Genomic DNA, 25,088 nt, shown 5'->3' with positions numbered 1-25,088 from the left:
TACTTTTCAAGAACGTAAGATTATAGAAAGAAGCACAAATAGTAGAAGCTTTTTCTTTTGCTCATCACAATTTATTCTCATCATTTTTTTTTTAATCTAAAGTGAACTGTTAGTTTGAGTGAGGCCAATATCTCTGTATTAATGACACACATTCATAATGAATAGTGTATATTAGCTCAGTATATCCAAGTTGTTGGTATGAGTATGTGCTTATGACACAAACAGGACACATAAACTTTTGCTGCCTTCAAATAGAAAATGTGAGGTCGAATTTTTGACACGGGAAGTCAAACGCATGATACGCTTTAAACGTGCCATGCATATCCATGAGGCCTGACAAATGTGTTGAATGTGGTAACTCCCACCTCCAACATTTTTTTTTAAACATTAACATATGTCGTGAGAAATGAAGTCTTAGGTTTAGATAAATAAATAAATCCACGTAGTGAGAACCACAGCAGTGGGTCACTCAAGTCCGCTCCTCTTGTGAACTCAGTAAATACGACTCCACATGAATGAATCATTTTCCACACACACACAAACATCATAGATGCGTCTTACACTTAAAGCTGCGGCAGCCGTCGGGTTGGGATGTGCATGACAAGATGTTGTTGATGTTTTTGAAACTAGGCTGTGAACTTTGTGAGGTTTTCAAAATATCAATAGTGACTCGGGAGCGGCGAGGAATCTGTACCAGAATCTGTGAGGTGCAGAGCATGAGAGACAGGAGCCTGAAATTACTTTTTAAAAGGCCGTTTGCAAGTGAATGCGTTTCATTATGTCTTTACACAGCAGACAGACTCAACAGTAAACGGCCTACCTCATTCTAGTCGGTGAAATTAGAAACATAAAAAGATGAAGTGGATAGTGTAAATATTATGATAAAATAAAACGATGGCAGACATCTGAAGGAGTCCGATGCGGAGACCCCGTCACATTCCAGAGGAGAAGCTGCATGAGGCAGTTTAATCCTCTCACCCTCCCTGCTCATGTTAGTTTGTAATATTACATCTATTGACACATACCAGCTGAGCTTGTAACCGCGCAGCGCACATTCCCCTGCTCTGTAGTATCAGGAGAAGCCATTCCAGCACTAATGCAGGTCAGACTGCGTGACATGTTGGATTCCTCTTGCACTGCACACGTACAGCTAGTGTATATGATTATTGCTGTGCTCTACAAACTGTGTTGTTGGATGACATGATGTTAGCCGGTGGTCCAGGATCTGGTTACTGGATGCTTCAGGGACTAAAGGTCGGTCGACTAGACCTGATCCTTGAGGTCAGTGACGGAACATGGAGCTCCTTGTGTTTCACTTTTCTCAAGCTTCCTTTTAGTGGCTGCTTCCAGGCTGGAGCTGTAACAAATCTCAAGTGCAAATATAGCCCCAAGCGACAACTAAAAGGAATTAGGCCCATTAAGGGTAACAGGGCAATTTGTAGTATTGATAAATATTGGTGATTTTACGTTAAAGTGATTGATGGTCAGAGCTATGAATCTTTTGTGATTGGACTCGACAAATAATGGATATAATTGTTTAAGAGTTATGTTGGTTATTTTTCTGATTAATTTATTGTTACTGTGACCAGTGTGTAATAAAGTGTCACTTTACTTATTATTATTTATTATTCTTTTCTAATTTCACTGTGAAACCAGTATGTGGACTGCGAGATTAATTAAAGTATTGCAAATTAATTAAGAGTTTTAATTATTTATTACGATAATGAAAACAGTCATACAGCAGACTACAGAACGTCGTGTTATGGAGGAATGTTTAGATCATAGACTCTAAATAAAGACGGACGTTGCCTCGGTGACGTCACCCACAGGTTTCAGAAGATGGGTTTTGAAGCTCAGAGTGGGCTGCTCCACCATCGCCATCTTGGCAGTACCTGACTCCGTCCAACTCAAGATTAATCCAAAAACACTGATCCAACTAATCGGAACCGTATTGAATTAGGAAACACCTTTGCTTTTGCCTTTGTCGTGAAACAAAGATTTTCTGAAACATTTTCTGGTGTTTTACGGAATTTTCTTTTTTTGGAAAACTAAAAAAAAAAAGAAGAAAAAAAGAAAAAGTAATTTATAAAATAGGCTCCACCCAGTCTGAAATGTTAAAGGATTTCCCCAATGGTTGTGAAATTATTACTTCCCAGGAATGGAACACTTGCCGTGGTATTTCTTGCCATAAATTAAATGTTATTTTAAAAATAGAAAACCAAAGAAAGTAATCATGAGACGATATTGATTCTAGTTTTCTGATGATATTTGCTCATGTTCTTGTAGTGAAACAATAATTACTCTGAAAAAGCACGTCATCTTTGAGGTAGAAAAAAACCAAGCCAAGAGATATAAATAAGAACATTTCCTTTATGAATCCTAAATACTACAACGACCCCTTCGCTGTTATTTCATTTACAGATTTTGACCTTCACTCCGTCCACTCTAAACAACACAGCTGCACTGAACGCACATGCTAAAAATCCCGGGGTCCCACAGGTATTTTTCTTGGGAAATGACAGACAGATTTTAGGGAGAATTCCCCAAAACAAATCCCACGGTCTTATTTCCCAGCTTTCAGCCCTAGTTTATAGTTTCACATTATGCCACATACACAGATAATTCTGCCATTTTCTATCATAAAACTGAGCACTGTCTAAAAAATACTACACCTAAAGGGTTTCTATGTATAGAGCTGAGCCTCTAATTATCTGCAAAACCTCACAAAGTGAATTGATTCAACATGAAATAAAGACCAAGTCAGGACTTTGATTAGTGTTCAGTTTTGGTCTCACTTAGCAGTGAAGGCTTTTCCTGTCCACATTCTTTTCTGTTAGGAGTTGATTGGCCGGCTCGTTCGGTCAGCGGTAACCCTCGGTAGATCAGAAGTGTTTGTCACATAACCGCTTATAAATAATAGGCCCTGCCACCCTGCTCTCAGCCGGCCCCCTCCGAGACGAACAGCGCGGCTGGTAAATAACTGGCCGGATCGATACCTGTCATTACAGTTCAGTGAGCCCCGGCAATCTGAAATGTCTGAGCTGTTTGTTTATTTTCTTGTTCTCGGCCTCTCCTCGACGGCCTGCAGTGAAGAGATGCAGATGTGTCCTGCAGCACTGAGATTATCCTGCACATTATAAACACAGTCAGTTTATGGTGCGGGCTGACAGCTGGATGATGATGTTCAAACTCGTGTCATATGAAAACAACAAATATGCTCACACATTCACAGCAGCTGATTTTGACGTATTTTTTTGTGAGTTAGACGTTTGACTTTGTTAGTGTATTGAGCCAAGCATTTCACCCACTAAGTCCAATCTACAGGAAGGAATAGAGTTGTCTTGGTTCAACCAGAAAACCAGGAAGCCACTACCACCTGCATAAACAGTGGCCCCTGCTGGCTCCTCTAGCACATGGTCCCCTGTCAGTGTCAACACCTCTCCGCACATAAGCAAGTGTTCTGTGTTTCTGAAGCTGGATTCCTCTCTGCCCTCTTAACATCCTTCTTCTGTCCGCAGAAGAACTCTCCTCCGCCCCCTGGCTCCGACTCCGTGAAACGTGTGCACTTTCTAAACATTTTTTCTCTCATCAGGGAAGCAGCCCTGAGTGGATCAGGCTTCTGTGTATTCTCGGCTGCAGCAATTTAGTGGTGGTGTTTGGTCAGGAGAGATCCCTCAGGGTGTCATTCACGTCGACCATGCAGCTGTTTAGGTGGAAAGGGGCGGAATATATCATGGTGTACTTAGGAGGCAAAATTACACAGGAGATCAACAATTACAAAAGGGAAGTTCGCGTTGCCAATGCATCGATTTGAAGACATAACCTGTATGAATCCTCATTATGTCCACCACATGTGTTTAAATATGGATCTGTGCTACCACATGAGGAAACAGCAGGGGAACACTTTGAGCTCTCACCCAAACCAGGCAAACCTGCATCCTGTGTAATGTAGTGTTTGCTACATTCACAGGATTGTAATGGTACACAAAGAGACGCCAAATAAGTTTTATCTCTGTCCCAAACAATTTGTGCAGTCATTTGTTGTTGTTGTTGTTGTTGTTGTTGTTTTTTGTTTTTTTTCCGATTGCTTGTGGCACCCCTCTCTACACTCTCAGATTTTCAAATATCTGTTTGCAGGGGGATGTGTCAGTTCCGAACAGATGACCTAGTTTTTACACACGCACAATCTTACAAACGTTGAGAGGCCCCTCTACATACATTACATGTCTGTGAATACTCTGAAATTCATCCCTTTATATGAATTTCAGTTTACAAGCAAGAGATTTTAGTGGCTGTGGAAAATGTCAATTATGGAATTGGTTAATTTTTAATTATCGTCGGCTGCTCTGTACACAGCTGCTCTACAGTTGACTGTTATTTTTTTTCCTCGGCATTTAATTGGAGCTGAAACAGCATGACCTATTTTGTTTGGAGAGAATGTATACTTTATCTGCGCCTCCTCAGAAGGTGGCCTTGAGCTTAATTTGCAGCGCCTACGATGGTTCTTCTCAAAGTCTAATGCATTGCAGATTACTCATAACCTGTTTAACATCGCGAGCAGAAAATTCATCAACTGGATTACATAAAAACCTCTAACATGCGATCCCTCTCACAGACTTAACACGGTCTTAAATTAAACATGCAGCTGCCAGAAAAATGACAAAGCAACTTTTCCCACAAATATTATTTTTTGTCCAGACGAGCGGAGCACCCACTGCTTCCTTAAGATGCTCACAGCGGCAGTTTGACTCCACCTGTGTCACCGAAACACAGAGTCGTCCTTTGTGTTATTATGAATATAACTCTCCGTTCCGTCTGGTCAGTCTTGTGAGTCAATCACAGTAATCGGGCGCTCTCCTCTCCAAGGTTTCTATTGAGCAGCGCTGCCGTGTCGCCATGACACAAACGGTCTCTGTCAAAGCCCACTTGAGGGAAATGAGGTCTCGGCACTTTGGAATCAAATAAAGTCATCCACTTTAAATCGATGGCTCTTAATACACATTTTTTTTTAAGTGTTTAACCCATATGTTTGGTTCTAGACGCACGACATACTGCAGCCCCCTCTCCTCAAAACACCCACTGACACACACACACACACACACACAGGCGCAAACACACACTTACAGTGAAAGGATAGTGTGACTGATCCAGCAATCCTTTCATTGTTTTGGTAAAACGGAGTCGCCTAAGCTGCAGTAATCACTCGTTTAGTGTTGTGGCAACAAATGCTTTTTTTTTTTTTTAGATTTTCCAATCCAATAAAACATTTCAATCCCCTCGTGCACCCTAACTAATGCAGTGGTCCATTTGCTCTTGTTGTGGTTATTATTGACATTATTTCTAATAAGCCATTTCCCTTTGAAAGGCTCTATGTCCATTTCAAATAATACCATTGTGATTTGAGGAGACAAAAAAGCCAGGACGTCAGATTGTGAGCTGACTAAAGCTTCTCTTTTAAAAGCCCGAGTTAAAGCTGCGGCTCTATTGACACTAAAGAGCATTTTGTATTGTGAAGTCCATCATCAGTTAATCTGTGGATAAATATGTCTGTGAGTGATTATGTCTTTCTTCAGTTTGTGCTGATGGTGCAGGAAATGCTAAGCTATCGTAAAAAGCGAGACAATTGCTTTTGGGGTAAGGTGTAATTTTGCATTTAGAGGAAGTAAAACAGAAGCTGACTGATAGATAGATGACTGCAGGTTTAGAAGCACAGATTAGTGTTGTTTAGCGCTCGTCTTTCACCGGGCTCCCTCCACAGTGCTTTTACTTTCAGCTCAGTGGTTTGTGTTGTTTGTGCAGTGGTTCCCAATCTCATTGTGTTTGCACGTTGCTTTTGAACCTTGCAACAACAAAAAAAAAGAGTCCTGGCCTAAATATGAGGATACGGCTCATGATTCTTCAAAAGTTACAATGAAATTTGAAGTCTCCTCACTTTTTGTGCAAGGAAGTAGAAACCATGATGAAACTGCACTGTCCGTTTTTCAGAGGAGGATGAAAACAGCACGAAGTTTACCCCTTTTCTCAACAGTACAGCATTTGTTATATCAAAAAATGTCCCTTTATAACATTCAACATTTATCAATGGAGGAGCCATGGCGCTGTTTGGTCTGTATTCCATTCAGAAAGTGGAAGCTCGTCAGTGACTCATCGCTGTAACTCAAACCCACAGAGAGCCGGAGGAAACTGGAACTTCCAAGTTCTGTTCCAAAAAAAAAAAAGGAAAATTTCTTTCAAAATTTCATCGACGTTGTGACCACACTCAGAAACTCACCAGAGTCTTTCTCATCAGTGTGTTGTGCGGCCTCTCTCGTGTATTCAGATAAGAACGTCCGTCTTTTTTTGAAAAACAATCTGACATCATTGTTTATTCAAGAGGACTGAACGGTGCAGACGTCTTTATACAGCAGCACAAGAAGTCGTTTAACTTCGTCTTATAGCTTCTTCTGTTGTGGAGCTGGTTTGTGAGAGAAACTAGTATCGGCACAGAGGAAAACATGCGAACATGAGTCACAGAGTGTTCAAATTACAAATGAGACGAATCAACAACGAAGCCGCCCAGCTGCTGAACTCCCAGTGTGACCAGTATAATATAATATCAGAACTAGAACTAGTTTAAGTGCAATGACACACTGATGTTACACAAATATACACTGCAGCACCAACATCATCAGGTGGAACCAAATAAATGAACGCCCACTGGTGTAAATGAATGCATGTGGCGCCATTATTGAAGAAAAATAAACTTTGAAATTGATTATTTTTGCTCGTTTTAAACCAAATAAGGAAAACAAATCAAAAGAAACATGAAGGGATATTATACACTCAGTGCCAGTTTATTAGGTACACCTAGCTAAAGCTAATTCAGTCCAAACCCTTATGGAGGTTGTAATGTGCTGTCGAACTGTCCTGCTTTATACTGAGAGTCGTTTATGTAAATGACACATTATACTGCGGTGTTAGCAGAGTGCATGAGTTTCAGACGGGTTAGCTTTAGCTGGTAAACTGATAACCGAGTGTGAGCACGGCTTTCTTAGCAAAAAAGGACATTTTAATTTCAGCTTTCAGAAGTGTTTCCGTCTGTATTTCTGGATCCAGACACAACGTCCTTCTCATGTTAGCTGACCCGTGTCGTGTCTCGCTGCGATTCCTCCTGCAGAACCTGTGAGCTCCCTTTGTTCTGTACATGGTGGGTGATGATATGCAAATAGTTCCAGCTTCCTGTTCACTTGCGCTCCTTTGTTCCACCTGCGCTAACAAAGGTGCAGATCAGATGCCCCGAGAACAGTTGTCTCTCCCGCTCACTCTCTATCGCTGCGGTGGAAGAGGGAAAGACGGAGCCTGAGGTTTGGTTCCTAGCGGGACACGGTGCTGTCAGGGCATCAGGTGAGAGCGTGTGCCGAGGCCCCTCTGCCCACCCCCACCCTCCGCTCCTCACTTAATCAGTTCTGACACAATGCCAATCCCACGGTGGGTGGCACACACAGCTTGATTCATAGATGTGGCAGTCGGGCAGTGATCAGATCCCAGACTCTGCTCACCCTTCACTGTCATTGTGTGTCAGGTAGCATGCACCAGTGGTCACTTGCAGATGTTGTTGTTGCTTTTCATTTTCAAGTGGTCTGGCCTTTAACAACGCCACGGCAATCATTTGTCCGGGCGATGGCATTTGACGGTCCACCGGGATCCTTCACAACCGATAGGATCTCTGCCATTAAACAGCACAGATCAGATGACCTGAAACTACGAGCCTCAACATACTGGGGAAACAAGGAAAATGGGTGCAACTGTTAACCCAGTCGCCACTGAATTTAAGCACCGACTTCAATGAAACCGTGGCTGAGTGTCCCGAGGGCGTAGGCAAGCAATTTACTGAATTGAGCCAGACATAACTGAAAAATCATGTCTGCAGCACGTATAGCTGCTGTATGGTTTCTATTGTTGCCTCTGAAAAGCTGAACAGGAACTGCGAAGCAATCATAAAGCATGCAGGGAAGCAATTTCTTTCTCTTATTCAAGTGAAAAATTATTCTGTGCTGTCACAAAAGACTCCCTAACAAGGTGCTTTAAACTCTCTGGCAGTGCATTGCTGCGGGGTGTCAAAGAGTGGATAAGGTATAAATGAAGCTTAAACTCAAAAGTCTGTTTCTGGTAATAGCAGCATTTCGTTCCCTCTCCAATGTGCTTTTGATGTGGAGCTAAGATTAACAGTGTTAAATCGTCCTCTTCACTGTCTCAAACTAACAACACGGGCATAATGAGCACAATGTTGACAACAAGAGTGTTTCTTTGAGGTGTACGAACATTGCGCAGACTTATTATCTTTTCTTTTGTGCAGGTTGTTGTATTAGAATTCAACCCTCTGCACGCACACACACACACACACACACACCGTCATTGACGTGCACTGTGTAATTATTTAAAAAAAAAAAAAAAGTCATATCATTTGAGGTGGCAATAGAGGAATATCCAACCACTGAGGAATGTTCCTTTCATCTCCTCCTAATCCTCCATGATGCGATCCTGGCCGTTCATGCTCGAGTGGCTGAGGAGGCGCGGGGGTGCCAGGGAATCCAGGGAATCCGACATGGCAGGAAGATTTGCGCGTTGAACGTGTCGATCCCTCAGAGTTAATGAGGCCTATTGTTTGGGCTTCCATTATCAGCCTGCTGCATCCTGAGCCGGGGCCGAGCAGGAGTCATGCATCGTAAAGTTTAGACTTTTCCTTGATACATTGTGGACAGTAAGCAGAGCTCAGCATTTCTCGCTGTCTCTGGAAATAAACCCAGTCGACCGGTGAATGTTCTCACTCCAAATGTGCTGTGCATTTGCATTATCAACTTTTAATGTGTTGTCAAAATTACACCTGCTTTATATATAATGTTGAAACCTTCACTGACACATACAATGAGCCTGCTGGATGAATATTCCAGTCATTAGTAATACCAGAAGAGCTGTCCGACAGGATCTGTAACTGCTCTCATTCTGAATGCAAAAATATTTCTCACTCAATCTCTTATTGACAAATCTGATTCCTTTATGTGACACAGTAAACCTCGGATAAATCGGTACAAAACCAGACAGGCTGCTAACATTCACCCGGCTCCCAGACGTCACAATTAGGAGCACCTCAAAGGTCAGCTCAGATCATGGCCCGTGTTTCAATATTGAAAATCAAATCTACTGTAAAGATCCCGCCGCCCCCAGATCTAGGGAAGGTCATGCGAGTGTCACTGATTTTTTGAAAAAGGCACGGCCGTGCGGCACCAGTAGAGTCAAGTTCAGGCCTCCGGGGTGTCTGCAAAGGACACGCACACCTGTGACGGGATTGCGCCGTGAGCTGGGGCTCAGGGAAGGAGGGAGGTAGGGAGGGAGGGAAGGAAGGAGGGAGGGGGGTGAGGTAGCTGTATTCTGCAGCTCCGGGAATGATTGGCAGAAAATGTCAGGCACAACACGTCAGCCCCATACAGACACACAGCAGGCAGATGTCAGAGACTGCGGGATAAGAGGGAGGGCAGGCTCACAAGTAAAAGGAAGGAAGTGGCATCTTCAGAGAGTTATGTCATCCCTCTGAATCTTCCTACACAATAGGCCTCAACATGGCTCACACTTTCCGTCTTTCATGCTCAGAGTATGTCTAAATAACTATCTCCTGACCTATCACCCAAATGTGCAAGTCTTTAAACGGTAGCTTTCTTCTAATGTTTGCCTCCTCTTTTCTCTCCGTTATCATTATTTTTCCAAACACAAGGATTAGTCAGGGTCACAGTTTTGTCCACATGCTTGAATTGCACAGAAGGATATGCACAACCTTCTGGGCTGCACACCACTGGGGCCTGAGCCAGGGTCAGATATCTCAGAGGAGAAAGGCAGACTGAAGACTATCCGCTGCATGTTAATTACAGTAAATGTGTTTTGTTTGACCTTGAGACAGTACCTCACCCTGATTTACTGAAGTCAGGTTCACTGAATATTTAAGTCAAATCTGTATTTTGTTAAGCAATACATTCTTGTGCTTTTCATCTTTTCATCTTTAGCAGCGGCTGTGTTGCATTGAGCACAGGTCGACGTCGACGGGTCACGTTGGAAATGAATGCAAAGGAGTGTGTGCTGGAATATTCTTTAATATGTTAGGTCAGCTTTGTGAATCACAACCATGTCTCTTCTCTGGTTCTCAGGGCAGCGCTCCGATGGCCCACCCTGAGGATGAGCTGGAGCGTCTCACCAAGAAGATGCTGTTTGACATGGACAACCCTCCATCTGAGGAATATTTTGGTAAGGAAGACAGCTCATCTCACTCGCACTGGATTCCATTTATTATGGTGAAAAAGGACGTCGCAATATCAGTATGGTGCTTCTCTGTCCCTCTACTGTCAGTGTTGTGATGGCATTAACATTAAATCAACTCAACATTTAGCTGCTGTGGTTTCAGGGTCATGGTATCGTGTCACACTACCCGGGTTTCTGTTGCAGTTTCGTGCAAAATAGAAGCTTTTTCTTTTCTTTTTTTTATTTAAACACAATGGTGAATGGTGTGTGATTGAGTTACGTTATGCAGATAAAGCTGGGGTTCCTCCTCTTGCGATATCGTTTCCGAGTGTTCGAATAGTCTGAAAAACATCGAGAAAACAAAGCATGTTTTCATTATTTGTTTTTAAGTTCACAATTTCAAATTTGAATTAAACAGGTAAATGGAAACGCACCTATTATCATGACTTACTCACACACAAGCTTTTCATTTTAAGATTTATGTGGGAAGGAAATGACAGCTAGTTTTTTTACATCTTATTTTATTGCGCATTAGTCACAAGAATCATTTCTAGTGAGTAAGGCAAATTTAGCTTCAAAACATCCATAAAATAAGGGTTTATCTGACAAATACAACCACTAAGACCTTTGGCAATTAGTCAGTGAGAAAAATTGCCAACCACAATAAAAATAAATTGACACAAAATGGGGTTTTTAATTCCTAAGCCTACAAGTCTTGATATTATATACTTTCAGTATTGCAACATAAACAAGCTTAACTAGCCAAACAAGCTAACACTTGTTTAGCTAGCTAGCCACAGATAAACAGGAATAAAACAATGTTAGATTATGGGCCAGTTAAAAAGAGACAGCATCATTGTTTTCATATTGACGGAGCATGAAGCATTGTCAAAATATTTCATTATTTAGCAAGTTTTGCTATCGCTACATAGCCAACGTTAGCATTAACAGCTGTTTACTGCGAGTTCAGTGTCAAACTTTATTCCTTTAGACGCCAAGATCTCTTCTCCAGCGGTGGAAAGCAACACCACAGTGTTAACTCTTGTTTTGCCTCCGCCGAAGTTAGCATGCTGACCAGCTAACGAGGCAGGACCGTCTCATCACTTTTCTGACAGCTGTCCTGAAGAAGAGCGTGTGTATTATAACCTCTTGCCTTGCAAATGCGATGATGGCTACCTGGGCCTTAAAGAGGTTTAAGAAAGAGCGGTAAAGCAAACACTTTTTCGTGCATTGGACCGTGCGACAACCAAGGACAAATCACATTACTCCTAATCTTCACATACGGCCACTAGACTCATTATTGTCAATTATATATATATACTACATTTAGAGATATTTTTCAAGGTGAATACAGGAGCAATGATCATTACGGGCTGCTGCTTGTTACATGTCTGCTTTACCTGATTTCTCTGCGCACCAGCCTCTTCATGTTCTAGTTTTTCTGATTCTAACAGGATGACTCCCCCTGTGCATGTTGTGGTTTCATGTACTCCATGAATCCTGGTGCTGGTGTTTGAACACAGCTGTATAATAATAATTCGTGCTATTAATGATCCCTACATACTCAGCTGTCAGTGTCTCTCACACGGCAACAGTCTCTTCACAATATAGCGTTCGTAGGTGAGAGTAGCAAAGTGGCTAAAATAAGCCTGTGACTCACTGTTTGATTCACATGTGACACTGACACTGGGAAAGCTTTGCAGACACACACACACACACACACACAAAAACATCCTTTTTGATACATCGCAAAAGTCGTTCAGGAAACATTAGCGCAGGTAGTGTGATCTCACGGGGAGCGCTCACTCTGTCGCTTTTCGCTGTGACATTTTTGTGAAAACACTAAAATAGAAAAAACAAACAGACTCCTCAATTACGCTTGAATTTCTCCTGAACCACAGGTTGTACTATTAAAACGAAGCTGCCACATTTGCGGCGGTAAAGGCTGAACAAAACAATGTGGGATAGTGGGTTAATAGACTGAAACTGGCTTAAGGTTTCCTAGATTAGCCTACCCACTGACCCACAAAGTTAGTTTTGTTTCACAAGAACAGTGTTTTTGGAAAATGGCTCAAGGCTATTGAGTGCGGTGCAGGTGTGTGAGATACAGACAAGGATAAACTGGTAATTATTGGTACTTCTCATCCCCTTATTTCTGTGGTGTTGACACTGCAGAGTATCTACCAGTCTGGGAAGCAGTCCTCAAGGTAGAGTCTCAAAACTATATCAGTGCGATCGGAGGATAAGGCACAACTAACGAGCAGGAGAGATACAGATGAAACGTCCTGATTTTGATGAAACTCTTCTTTCACTGTCCAGCTGTATTTTTTTTTTTTTTAATTTAATTTTATATTATTTCAATTTTTTTTTCCTCTGAAACGCTTGATATTTAATTTTGTTCTCGTTTTGAAAAAAAAAAGAATAAAAAATACAAGTGCCAGGATTAAACAAAATACCGATTTTAATACTATTTCGCAAAATAGGATTCAAACGACAAGGATTCTGTGCATTTATATTTCATTTCTATTTTTCCGCCCTCTGTACCCTCTGCTGCCAGCGAGTGCCATCCCTCTGCTGCTCTCTGTTCTCGAGCCTTTAATCCCCTTTGCCCTGGAATTAGTTCCCATGCCCATTAGATACCTCACTCAATACATTCAATGGGACTCTGGAGCAGGCTTTATATCAGCACATAATCACACAGCACACCATGATAGCATGTGTAGGTGTATTATAGCTACAGGGACGTGTATTTAACTGGTATTAAGGGATATTCGGCCTCACGTTGGTGCGCACTGATGTAAAGACCTTAATTGGTTCACATTAGACATAGGTCAAATGGATCTGCTGGCTTAAGCAAAGTGTAGTCATTTTACAGAGGAATGGCCCTCAAAGCCTTGTTGGCCTAAATTTTGTGTGAATGTGTATGTGTTGCAGACCTGGCATGAACTCTGTGTACTGCTATACCATGCATGCGGTTGCACACTAATTTGCCAACTATAAGGCTGACTGGCTGAAGGCTGGTAAAACAAGGACAAGCGAGTTGAGAAATGGGTCATATGTGAGCTGAGGTAGCCAGAGCAAGTTAGGGATAGCGCGTGCGTGCCCCAGCTGACAGCGGCTGACTGTCGCTGGAGTGGAGTGGAGTGGAGTGGAGTGGAGTGGAGGCGAGGCGAGGCGAGGCGAGGCGAGGGGAGGGAGGAGGGTCATCTTGTGGTTAAACTAGGCGACAGCTGAATTAACTGAGAGATAGAAAGAGGATGAGAGCAGGAGCCCACGACTGAGGTGACTGCAGGGACTCATTAGGAGAGAGTTCAAGCGCAGGCACATGCTGCTCTGCAAATCCACAGAGCCTCCTTCCTCCCCCGCTGAATAATGTACATATAGTCGCCGCAGTAATGTTAAAATTGACTTTAGCCTGCCGTGTCTGTTACTTTATATCCAATTCTGTGGGAAAAATCAGTCCCAGAGCATGAGACTTTTGTAATTACAAAGAAGCTGATGGCGCTACGAGCCTCTTCTGTTTTGGCGGGGTACACGGGGAAAGAGGGCCAGCAGTTGTTGAAACCCTAAGGCTAGTAATTAACAAGATTAATCAAAGTGGGGCTGCGATCTCTAGCGCACTACTGGACTGGATCATTGTCTTCCTATAGCAAAGTTTTATTGGTGCCACTAATGTCTTTGATGAGCTTCTAATCTGAAACGGCTATAGTAAGTTTTCATTGGTCCAGAGGGGGTTAATTGAATTGAATTAACGTTAGACTCCGGCTCTGTGATGTCACAAGGAAACTTTTCATTCGACTCAATTGAGCTCCATCTGTAGCTTATAAGTTACACAACATTATTATGCTCCTTTACAACAACGGCAGTCCAGCAATTACACCAGACGAGTCTTTGAAGACTTCCTGTACAAAAAAAAAGAAAACCGGCACATGAAAAGCAGCTATTCTCACATACAAATGCTCCTCAAACTGTAAAAAACCTGAAAATGATGCACTATAAAAGAACGGCTTTTCTTGTGAGAAACCCAGTTTGCAAGCCAGAAATTCCCCTATGATTGAAGCTTCTTTGAAAAGCAACTGATTAGTCCTGATTTAGAGTTCCAGATTAGATTTGAGTAATCTGAAAGAGCCTTTTCTCCAAATGTCATCATCCGTCATATTTAATCCACTTAGGTTGTGCGTAGGTGTACTGTGTTTGTGGAAATCTAATAAGACACAGCTACTCAGCTTGCGGTACAGATGCCTTGGCATTTGTGCATCAGAGGAACTTACAATATTTTGTCATCACTACATTTCTGTCAACCAAAACCAGGACGTAAAGCTGAATAATTGAAAGGATGAGATGCTTTGCATTATTTACAATTAGTGATGATGATACTTATGCAGTGTAGTTCATTCTGCTGCAGAGAATCTGTTTTTATTCCTCCTTTTAACACCAAAGTGACAAGTTGAGAATTCCTTCATGTGATCCCAGACTGTTTCAGTTTTCCACTGTATAGAATTTTTTAAAAAAAAAGGAGTGAAATTTTGATATCCAATCAATATTTATACAGTGATTTTCCAGAGAGATTCCCGAGCGGTGGCATAAATTATTTTGTAATGTTATTATCAGATGGTGGAGAGATAGTCGTTGGAAATTAGCAGGGAGAGTCTTATGGGCATACTGTACTCCGCTCAGGACTCTCGGCTGTCGGGAAAGCCTCTCCTCCTGGTTTGAGCTAGCCTTTGTTTTACGATAAGAGCCGGAGAAGAGAAGGCAGGCTTTGCCATTTTTTTCCTCATAATGTCAGCTGGAGGAGCTCTCATAATTTATGAGACACCTTGCATGAAATGTTCATGAGGAATCTTGGAAGAGATACAAATGGCAGTGTAGCTCCAGTAACAGTACAGGCCAGAGGAGTCAGAACAGATCAACTAAGGTAATTGGGTCAGAAAAAGTTTAGGTTCACACAGTGCAACTGTTGTGGAGCTGCCTGTGTTTCTTTTACAACACAACTGAGCATCATAACTTAATGTATTAATAGGCTTCCAGTTTAGACAGCTTTGTGCATTGTCTAAGATACTCTGGTGGAATTCATTTGCATATTACTGAGGTCGCCCTCAGCAACCTCTTAGGAGTTTGCTTTTAGATGTGCCTCTACATGTCATAACAAGTGGGATGTGTGTCAGAGTAAAACCTTTCTGATGCTTTAAAAAGAGCCCCCCCCCCCCAACCGCGCTTCCCCACCACTCTCCACCTCCACAGTCTTCAAATGCCTTTGGCCAACCGTCTCCCCCAGTACAGATAACTGTTTCCATTTACTCTGTGAAGGTTCACCTTTAAAGTCATTCTCGATGTTCATTTGGCGTGTACACAGACAATAAACAAAAGCGCTTCCAAAATATGCAGGTGCAATATGAACAACACATTTACAACTACAGACGCTTAGTTTCATATAAAAAATGCAGCTTGAAAAATGTTTTTCATCAGTTCGGTTTCCATCCAAAGAAATAATGCAAATTTTGACGGAATTTGAAGAAAATCACTAAAAATGCAAATTGATAAGTTTCCATTTACTACTAAGATAAACAGCTGGTTAACCTGCCGCAGAAGAAGAGGGAGCAACAAGACGACGTAACTAAAAGAGTGCAAGTAAAACCTCAAACAAACACAAAAAAAAATGTCAAAAACATAAGACGATTGTGTTTGTTACAGTCTCCTCGTCGTTCCGAACAGCCCTGATGTTTTTCCTCTCAAACGGTGAAGTAGAAGCTTCGGTGGATATTTAAGTCACGTGCTTCGTGTACGTCATGATTTATTCGCTGGATCTGTTTTCACTGCAGACGACGCTAACCCGACATTTCCCACAGCTGCTGCTGCTTCACATTAAAAACATTCAGTAGGCAAAACACGGAGCAGCTTTTATTGTGAAAACCGCCACAATGTCTTATTTCTGACAAAGTAGCTGCTCAAGGAGATGTTTGCTGTATTATTAAACCGCAGTTGCTGTAACCACGGCAACCACAGGTGTTGCCAAATCAACCAGGACTGAAATCTTAATGATTAAAACAAATTAAAATGTGTAAAAATAAATAAAAAATAAAAAAAATACCAACAGTAGAGTGACATGTAATTAAATAGCTGAATAAAAATAAAGCTTTGGATCAAATGAAAATACTTAAGATAATGAATCATAACATTGTGCTGCACTTAATTCTGACTTTGTTTTGATGCAAATTGTAACAATGCAATACAGCAATACTTTACCTACCTACTTTTTTTTATTATTACACAGTAATCTTCTTGTAGGCCTTTTACTGTGAAGAGCCTATTTCCTCTTTCACTGTCAGAGGATTTCCTCCAATCACAATGGCTGAGTGTTTGGCCCTTGTCTTTGTTGTGCTGTGCTGTAATCCATGTGCATGTGCATGTGCATGTATGTTGCTGCACTCACTATGAGACAGAAGAGCATAATGCTGCTGGAAGGAGGTCAGCGACCACCCAGGGGCAAGAGGGGGGGTGCTGGGGGGGGGGGGGGCATCATAGAGGCAGTCTGGTTGACATGTTCAAACTTCAATCTAAAGCCCATGCATCACTATACCACCTACAGTGGATTATAATGTACGACTGCAAATGACAAGATTATACAACACAATAGCCACGGATGATCCATCATAGCTGCCTTTTGTGAAGGAAATGCCGTATGTATGTCAGTGTGAGGCTGCAGATTTGACTTTTAAGACCCTTTTTTTTCTCCTCATTGAAATCATGTTTAACGCTTTGAACGACAAATCTTGTAAAAAAATCTGTTTGTGCAGCTTCAAGGAAAACTGTCTCTAACTCGGTTCTTTTATGAATGAGATCTTAGCAGTTCTGCTATGTCATCATCTTGTTTGTAATTGGTCACGTGATGTTTTCAAACCTTAATTATATTTGTGACTGTTTTTAGCGCGGTGGGGGTGGGGGGTGTGGGGGGGTGGGGTGCCAGTTCCAGTCAACATGGAGTCGTGTTTTCAGCACAGTTTACGGCTCCTCTATGCCACTTTTGTCCTCTCATTATCTCGTCCCAGCGCCGCCGCCGCCGCTGACCTCGCAACGCTGCTTTCTAGTTTCTCAGCTGATGCAGTGTGCCAGCATGGGGCTTCTCTTCCCAGCGACAGAAGCCCGCTTTTTGGCAGCGGTTCACGTGAGGTGACCACCCCCCTCCTGCCCCCCTTCTACCCCCTCTACCACCTCCTCTCCCTGCTCCCTCCCCTCCCCTTCCTCCCCCGCCAGGCTCGGCGCTTGCTATCCTGCCTCGTTGAGACAGCTCCACTGAGGCTTGCAAGATCAGCTGCCGTGCGAGCCCAGCTGAGGCTTCCGGGCACTCACGTTGCTAGATTTCATTTGTGAGTGAGCGTTTGACCTCAGGAATGAGTAGACATCCGCATGCTCATGCACGCAAACGCAGACGTACTTTACAAGCACACGGGTGCGCACGGATAAACAGCATATAAACACACAGACGTCTTTGAGCGCACAGCTTGTCCACATATTCTGCTGCACACACACACACACACACACACTCACCTGTTCCCTGCCTCTCTCTCTCTCTCTCTCTCTCTGTTTCACCTCATTCGCCAGCCCCGCTCGCTCTCTGGCACCCCTCCATGTCGCTCCCGCCAACCTGCTTCTAAAACATGTAACCTACACTCAGGCCCCCTCGCTCTGCTGCCGCGGGGCCCCTGACACGCCGGGCCGTAATGCTTAGTGGCACAGGCTCGCCTATCCTCCGTCCTCCACCATCACCGCAGCAGTTCTGCAGATTGCTATTTGCTGACATTGGGAATGAGATTAAAGGCGGGGGTTAGGAAAGAGGCATTCAGAGATTGAAATGCAGCGATGACAGCTATTTCTCTTGTCATCCCAAGGCAACCGAGGGCCACGGCACTGTCAGGCTGCACGCGGGCCAACGTGAGGCAACAAAGTAGATTAACCTAGAGGGGAGAGAGATGAAGCAGTGAACAAATCGCGGCCTCTGGTGCTTCAGTAGCTGCCGGTTACGCGCCTAATGTGCTCAACAGACTTATTTTCTGCTGTTAACCACTCACTGACCGATTGTTTATGTCTTTAATTAAGTGCGAAGAACTTATCACAACTTTGTACCTTTTTATTTGACTCACCTTTTTAAAGGTGTCACAATGAATTCATGCCGTACGAGAGGGAGGAAACACTTACTCAGAAATCGAACCAACTAAAGATTCATTTGTTGTCGCCACATTTCTATTAGTTTTTTGTTTCAGTCCCTTCCCTCTTACCCTGTTGTGTGTTGTTAATATTGAACCACAATATATGGAGTGGTTGAACGTGTTTTGTGTTTTTACCACCGGATCCACTGGATATTTTAATCCAAGCACAAAAACTTAAGTTGAAGTCCCAAAATGGATTTTGTGGTTCTTTTATTAGTTTTGGATAGGAGCTGTAGTTGCCGGCTTTGCCTTTGGGGTTTGCAAGGGTTGCACCAGCAGAATTGTATTCTTTAGTAACACAGTGTGAAAAGTTTGGTCTCCCACAAAAAAAGTTCCTTGCGATCCTTCTTTACATGCACGATCTTTGATTTCTGACGATGTAAGATCAAATTGAGCTGCAAGTGTGCTCCCTCTCTGCCTTTCATGCTGCTTCAATATCACGGCGTGAAAAAACAAAGAAGGCAAAGACTGAGGGAAATCTGAAGCGTTCTGCCACTCAACATCCCCCATTCCCAAACAACAGCGTCTCACTGCCACTACAAATACATTAGAAATCAATTATTTATGGAACAGAGTCAGGGCCTCTTTAATCTTTTCTTTTTATCCAATTAAATTGTCTAACCATTCTAAGCCTCTATAGCTCACAGGGAATGCGCTTTTAAAAAAAAAAAAAAAAAGAAGAAGAAAAGAGTTTTTCTTCAGTCCTTCTTTTGACTTTCGATGTAACAGAGAAGAGACACTTCTGAGAGTTAAAGAATGAAAGGAAAGAAAGTGAGTAAAGTGTAAATGAACTCCCCCTCCCGCCCTGTCACCGTTGGATTGGTTCTACAGGAACTATTTGAAGTTTTGATATTAAGACTCTGGTTCCATTCCCCGCGCAAAGGGACGCTGGGGAGCGGTGAGGCCTTTCATGATTCCTTCATGCCCAGCTGAAATAGTTCGAAAGTATTTGGGATCATCTCCACGGGGGTAAATACGATGTTGCTTCAATTGCTGTCCTGTATTATTCAAGAAGTCAATTGAAGTAGTGTCTCAAAATTGAAAATGCTTACTTCTGATGCCGACGTGTGAAATTATTGATGTGAAGCATTGTAAAACACTCGGCACGTCTCTCTATTATCATACAGTAAGACTGTTAGAGGGGGAAAAAAGGCTTCACATTTTCACACTTTGTGGAATCGTTTTCATACAACACCGTGAAACACACATTTTAATTGATTTATTGTTTCATTCATGAAGCAAAGATGACAAACCAGTTCTCCAGTTCCACCTTCTCCAACGTGAAAATTATGTTGTATAATAATATAAAGAAAGACAGATAACTGAATGAAAATAAAAATGAAACAATTGGTCGATTGACAAAAAATTAATCTGCAACAATTTCGATAATCAATTAATTGCTCAAGTCAAGATTCTCAGGTTTTAACTTCTCTAATGTGAGAATTTGCTGCTTCTCTGGGTGAAGTTGACTCTTGTCATGAAGACGTCACCGTGTGCCCTGGAAACTCTGATGCCATTACTCACTCTTCTCTTACATCTTAAAGACAGAACAATTTAATCAGCCAGAGTCGTTTATAATGAAACTCTTAAGGCCACTTTAGTTAGTTACACCTGTACAGTTAAACACATATGAGGACATTAATTTAAAGTAAAGCAAAAGATGTTTCCCCACATGTGAGATCTTTCTCCTACGAACATGTCGGCTTCAGGTCTTTTTTTTCACCCTTGTCATACGTTCATTTATTAATCCAGTAAATAACCGATCGATGATAAAGGATCGTTGTTAGTTGCAGCAATAAATGAAAGTAATCACAGTCCGCAGCCTTTATTTTAAATCCTGAAACATAGTGCAACTGATTGAATCTTGTCCGATCACATGTTATATTAATAATCTCTGACGTATACGACACATACACGGTATCCTCTGTATCCCCATTGGAGCCCATCACCGCCAACGCTCGGCAGCAGAGATCATAGTGTCATGTCTGACGTGACATACGCTGTGTAACGACATGTCATGTTAACCACGTTTAACTCTCAGCACCTTTTTAAACCCTTCATCTTATTATTTAACAGTGTTTAACATTTTGGGACATTTAGAGGTGGAGGAGCAAACAGCTGCAACCAGCCTCAGATCTGCTGCTCTTTGTTTCAGGATGGCGTGTGTGTGTGTGTGTGTGTGTCTGTGTGTGTGTGTGTGTGTGTGTGCGTGTGTGTGTGTCTGTGTCTGTGTCTGTGTGTGTGTGTGTGTGTGTGTGTGTGTCTGTGTGTCTGTGTGTGTGTGTGTGTGTCTGTGTGTGTGTGTGTGTGTGTCTGTGTGTGTGTGTGTGTGTGTGTGTGTGTGTGTGTGTGTGCTGCTGATTTGTACACGCAGCATGGCATGACATGTCTGTGGGTATGCATACAGTATATGATACATGTGTCTATGTTTGTATATATTCCTCTACATGTGTGGCGTGTCTGGCTCAAAGAGATACTTTTTTCATTGTGTGTGCATGTGTGTGTGTGCGTGTGTGTGTGTGTGTGCATGTGTGTGCATGTGTGTGCGTGTGTGTTGGGGTAAAACTGTGTACACTGTAAGCACAGTCGCGCACAAATAGCTCCTGAGGGCCCCTGCGATCACAGACTGCCAAAAGGAAAAGGATTTCCGAGAGGTTTCCTTCTCGCTATTTAAAGTGGGAGCCCTGTGGGACATGTCTGGCATTCTCATCCACTCACTGAAGATGGCCTGTGATCTGAAGCCACTAACAGGCTCAGCGTGCTCCGTCTCTGTCTCTCGCTCACTCTCTCTCCCTTTCTCTTTCCCTCTGGCTCTCTGAAGTGATTACCCTGCTTGTGATTCCACTGACACCCACATGTCCCCCCGAGACGTGCCTTCGCTAGTTTGTTTAATCTGCCTCCCTGTACAGTAGGTAACACAGCCATAATTGAGGTGTGGATGGAGCTGTGCGAGCAGATGAAACCGATACCGGGTTTTATGAAAACTTGCGTGCGCTATTGAGTCGACGTGGATGACGGCAGATGTTAAATTAATGTACGAAATGTCTTCAACGGCAACCCTTTGTTTTTCTAAATGTCTCCCCAGTCAATAAACGGCGACTCTCGTCATAATAAAAGAAAAAGTCACAAATATCAGCGCGCCGATGAGGATTTCCAAATGTTGCTGGAAAAGTTGTGGCTCCAGTCATTCTTTAAGCAACTTCTCTCAGTTTCCAGTGAAGCTGCTGATAAGATAATGAGTTATCTGAGATTAGAATACCATTAGCGAGCCTCGCAGTCAAGCAGATATTTGATCTCAACAACATATGACTTCCAAAGTTGCGCTGATACCTGAGACAGATTCCGCTTTACACTCCGTTTGAATTTTTTGATATGAAAACAGTAAGTGGAACTGTGAAAATGCAAGCATCAGATACTCTATCTCCCCCGGTTAGTGTCTCGCCTCTGTCTGTAACACGCTTGAACCGCTCTGTTCAGAACATACAGAGTGTCAATCATCGCCAAAATCAGCCTTTAGATGAAGCAAAAAATGAAAAGGGAACAAAAAAAATGATCCATAGAACTGAACTTGAATTAATTAAATATACTATATCATACTCCCTCAGAGAGATTGCATCTGTCCTCAGATGTGTAAAAAATAAAACATTCTCAGATATCTTTTTAAACCCTATTATTGTAAGATACCAGTAATTAAATTGACAGTGTTATTAATTGGGTTGAAGATAACTTGCATTGAGTCGAGGACATCTTAAACTCAATTAAAGATATCTCCAACTCAATTAAAGATATCCAAATGCCATGTCCCGCAATATGCAATCAGGCTCTTCCTGGCGCAATAGTATCAGTTCACTTGTGCCCCTTTTACAAAGACTTAGTTGTTCTTCTAAAGTTTTCTTTTTATCATTTAAAGCTTGACTTTTTTGAAATAGATGTCACACTTTGGTGATGTCTATAGCCTTTTTAATGTGGCATAATTATAGTATTTAATCCTTCCTTATCCAGTGTTTGAAATAGAAATGAAGATTAGACACTTCTGACATCAGGAAATGAGGCATTTAAAGGGATAGTTCATCCCTTTTTGGGGGGGGGGGGGCAGCAGTTCACTCTGTGGATCCTGTGGTCGAGCAGTCCGAGCGAGACAGACAGACAGACAGACAGACAGACAGACAGACAGACAGACAGACAGACGGACGTGAACATTAGTAAATGGAGAAAGGAGATTTAACTCAGAATAGCACTAAAAATGAATATGCACTTTACACAACACGATTTAAACCTTTTATTCTATTATTTCTGATGCTTATTTTGCCTAAATAAAACATCAATCAACAGCAAGTTGATACTAACAATCAATTAAACATGAGTCATTTATAAAGAAAGTTTCAGCTTCTCAAATATGAAGATTTCCTGTTTTTTTTTTTTCTTTATTTATTGTAAATTAATTACTTTTGGGTTTTGGGCGTCTGATTGGACAGAACAAGCAACTGAACGATGTCACATTGGACTTGGAGAACTTCAGCATCTCCTGCAACTTTTTTTTGTTTTTTTTTGTTGACAAGTTCAACTGAGCAATAAAATGAAGTTCAGGAATAGAGTTTCTCTCTGGGAGGAAACTCCATCTTCAGTCTTCAGTTTTCTTTAACGTAGAAACACAGGAGTCTCCTGGATAATTGAACAACCGTACAGGTTTATGTTACTGACAGCAGTTTAAATTATTTCAACTCCGTTTAAAAAAAAAAACAAAACAAGAAACACAGGTTTAAATGTTCAGATGACAGAGTGGATGGGACTTTGGGAGCAAGGCCTGAAGTAGCTCGTTACACTTTGCGTCTCTGTGACTGATGAAAATCAAAATGATCATTAATTGCAGCCCGACTCGGTTCTTCTCTTTGTATCATTCAGGTTCATTCAAAGAGCAAAATAGTTCCAGGATAACGTATGTGAGATCTTTGCCCCTGTTTTTTATTTTTAGAGATGTTTTAGAGAGACGTTCATGTGTACTGTATTTATCTGATGACGAGGCCCGTTTCCTTTGACCCGGTCGGGCTTCAGCTGCTGTGTGTCACCGTGGTCCTAAAAATGTTGAGGGAGATTTGCTGCGCTGTGGGATGCTTCTCATCAGGTCGAGCTGTTTGTTATCACTGGAGCATCCAGCAGCCGGTTCATGCAAATAGAGTCGCGCTTCACAGACCTTCCTCACAATAATTTACATGATTGGATGATTCGTCTGGACCTTGGCAATATTTTCAGTGAGCGGAGTGTGACTGTTGGTTTCCTGGTAGATGCTATCTGACCTTAAATATCTGTGGATTTATAGTGAATCTGGGCTCAGCCTCCCCCTCCTCTCCCCCTCCTCTCCTCTCCTCCTCTCCCCAGGGCGCTGTGCCAGCTGTGGAGAGAACGTGGTGGGTGAGGGCACCGGCTGCACTGCCATGGACCAGGTCTTCCATGTCGACTGCTTCGTCTGCATGACCTGCAGCACCAAGCTGCGTGGCAAGCCCTTCTACGCTGTGGAGAAGAAGGCATACTGCGAGCCTTGCTATATTGTAAGTAACTTCTGCCCTTTCGAATCCACCTGCCTCTCCCCCATGTTTAAAGCTCACTCTGGTTATTTATGTGTCCGTGGGGGCGGGCACACCGGTAGCTCTGTGCCTGCAATGTCCATATATTTTCACTTCAGGCAACCACATTTCATTTCATCAAGGGTGCCAGGCTCACCACACACTTCCTCATCTCCTCCTTAGTCCTTGGTTCTGTTTTGTTTTTCGCTCCCTTGGTGAAACTGTCGTTAGTGATTTCCTCCAGTTACACAACTTTAAATGACTGATGATAAATGAGTTTGTAGACGTGAGGATCCCAATGCGATACATACTGGAATTAACAAAGTTGGCCTTGTGACATGTTCAGTGTTGAATGTGTTAGCAGACCATATTAACAATGGATCAAATGTGAAAGCAGTTGCTCATGTCGATGCTTGCATGTCTTTGATTTCCTTGTTTTGGTTTTACAACCTGCAGCTTTACTCTTTTGTTTAGTGGAAACCCACTGCAACAGTAAGTGACAGACAGACGATGTTAGCAATTAGCTAAATATCTAACATCTATTAACATTTAGCAGCTACACGGTCAGATATTATTCTCACAAGTTGGTGGAGTGAACACTGGACCGAAACACGACTCGTAAAAATCATAATGTTGATCCGTGACTGCTAGTTGCTAACACTTTAGCCATGTTGACTTTGAGACAATAAGGTGACGATATGTCGTATAATTAATTGATTATGTTGCGCTTTTCTAGTCTCATCATCCACTCAATGCCACTTTACAATGGAAGCCACATTCAGCCATTCACAAAGTTCCTCCATCGTAGACTTACAGCCCTTTCTCTCTCGACCATATTCACACACCTAATACACCCCGGGGGGCAATTTGGGGTTCAGTATCTTGCCCCGTGACACTTCAAAATGCAGACGTGAGGGGCCGGGAATCAAACCACCAACCCTCCAGTAAGTGGACGACCCGTCCTACCTCTTGACGCCGATAGTGTGGTGTTTACAGCTGTCCAAAAACATCAATTCATGTTCGACTTAACGTTGGAGACACTTGAAATGTTGTT

General features: G+C 42.4%; 1 protein-coding gene across 2 annotated transcripts in view; it reads left to right on the top strand.

Moving 5' to 3' along the window:
* The window catches only part of LOC111231933 (lipoma-preferred partner homolog), a 144,436-nt gene that overhangs the window by 99,262 nt on the left and 20,086 nt on the right, over positions 1-25,088 (top strand). For both annotated transcript variants that reach the window (XM_022759215.1, XM_022759216.1), the window contains exons 8-9: positions 10,176-10,272; positions 23,850-24,019. In XM_022759215.1, the coding sequence (XP_022614936.1) occupies positions 10,176-10,272; positions 23,850-24,019 (267 nt within the window). The remainder of the gene's footprint in view (positions 1-10,175; positions 10,273-23,849; positions 24,020-25,088) is intronic.

This window comes from Seriola dumerili, unplaced genomic scaffold, assembly GCF_002260705.1.
Source record: "Seriola dumerili isolate Sdu_G_001 unplaced genomic scaffold, Sdu_1.0 BDQW01000321.1, whole genome shotgun sequence".
Lineage (NCBI taxonomy): Eukaryota > Metazoa > Chordata > Actinopteri > Carangiformes > Carangidae > Seriola > Seriola dumerili.
This window is presented reverse-complemented; position numbering and strand designations above follow the sequence as displayed.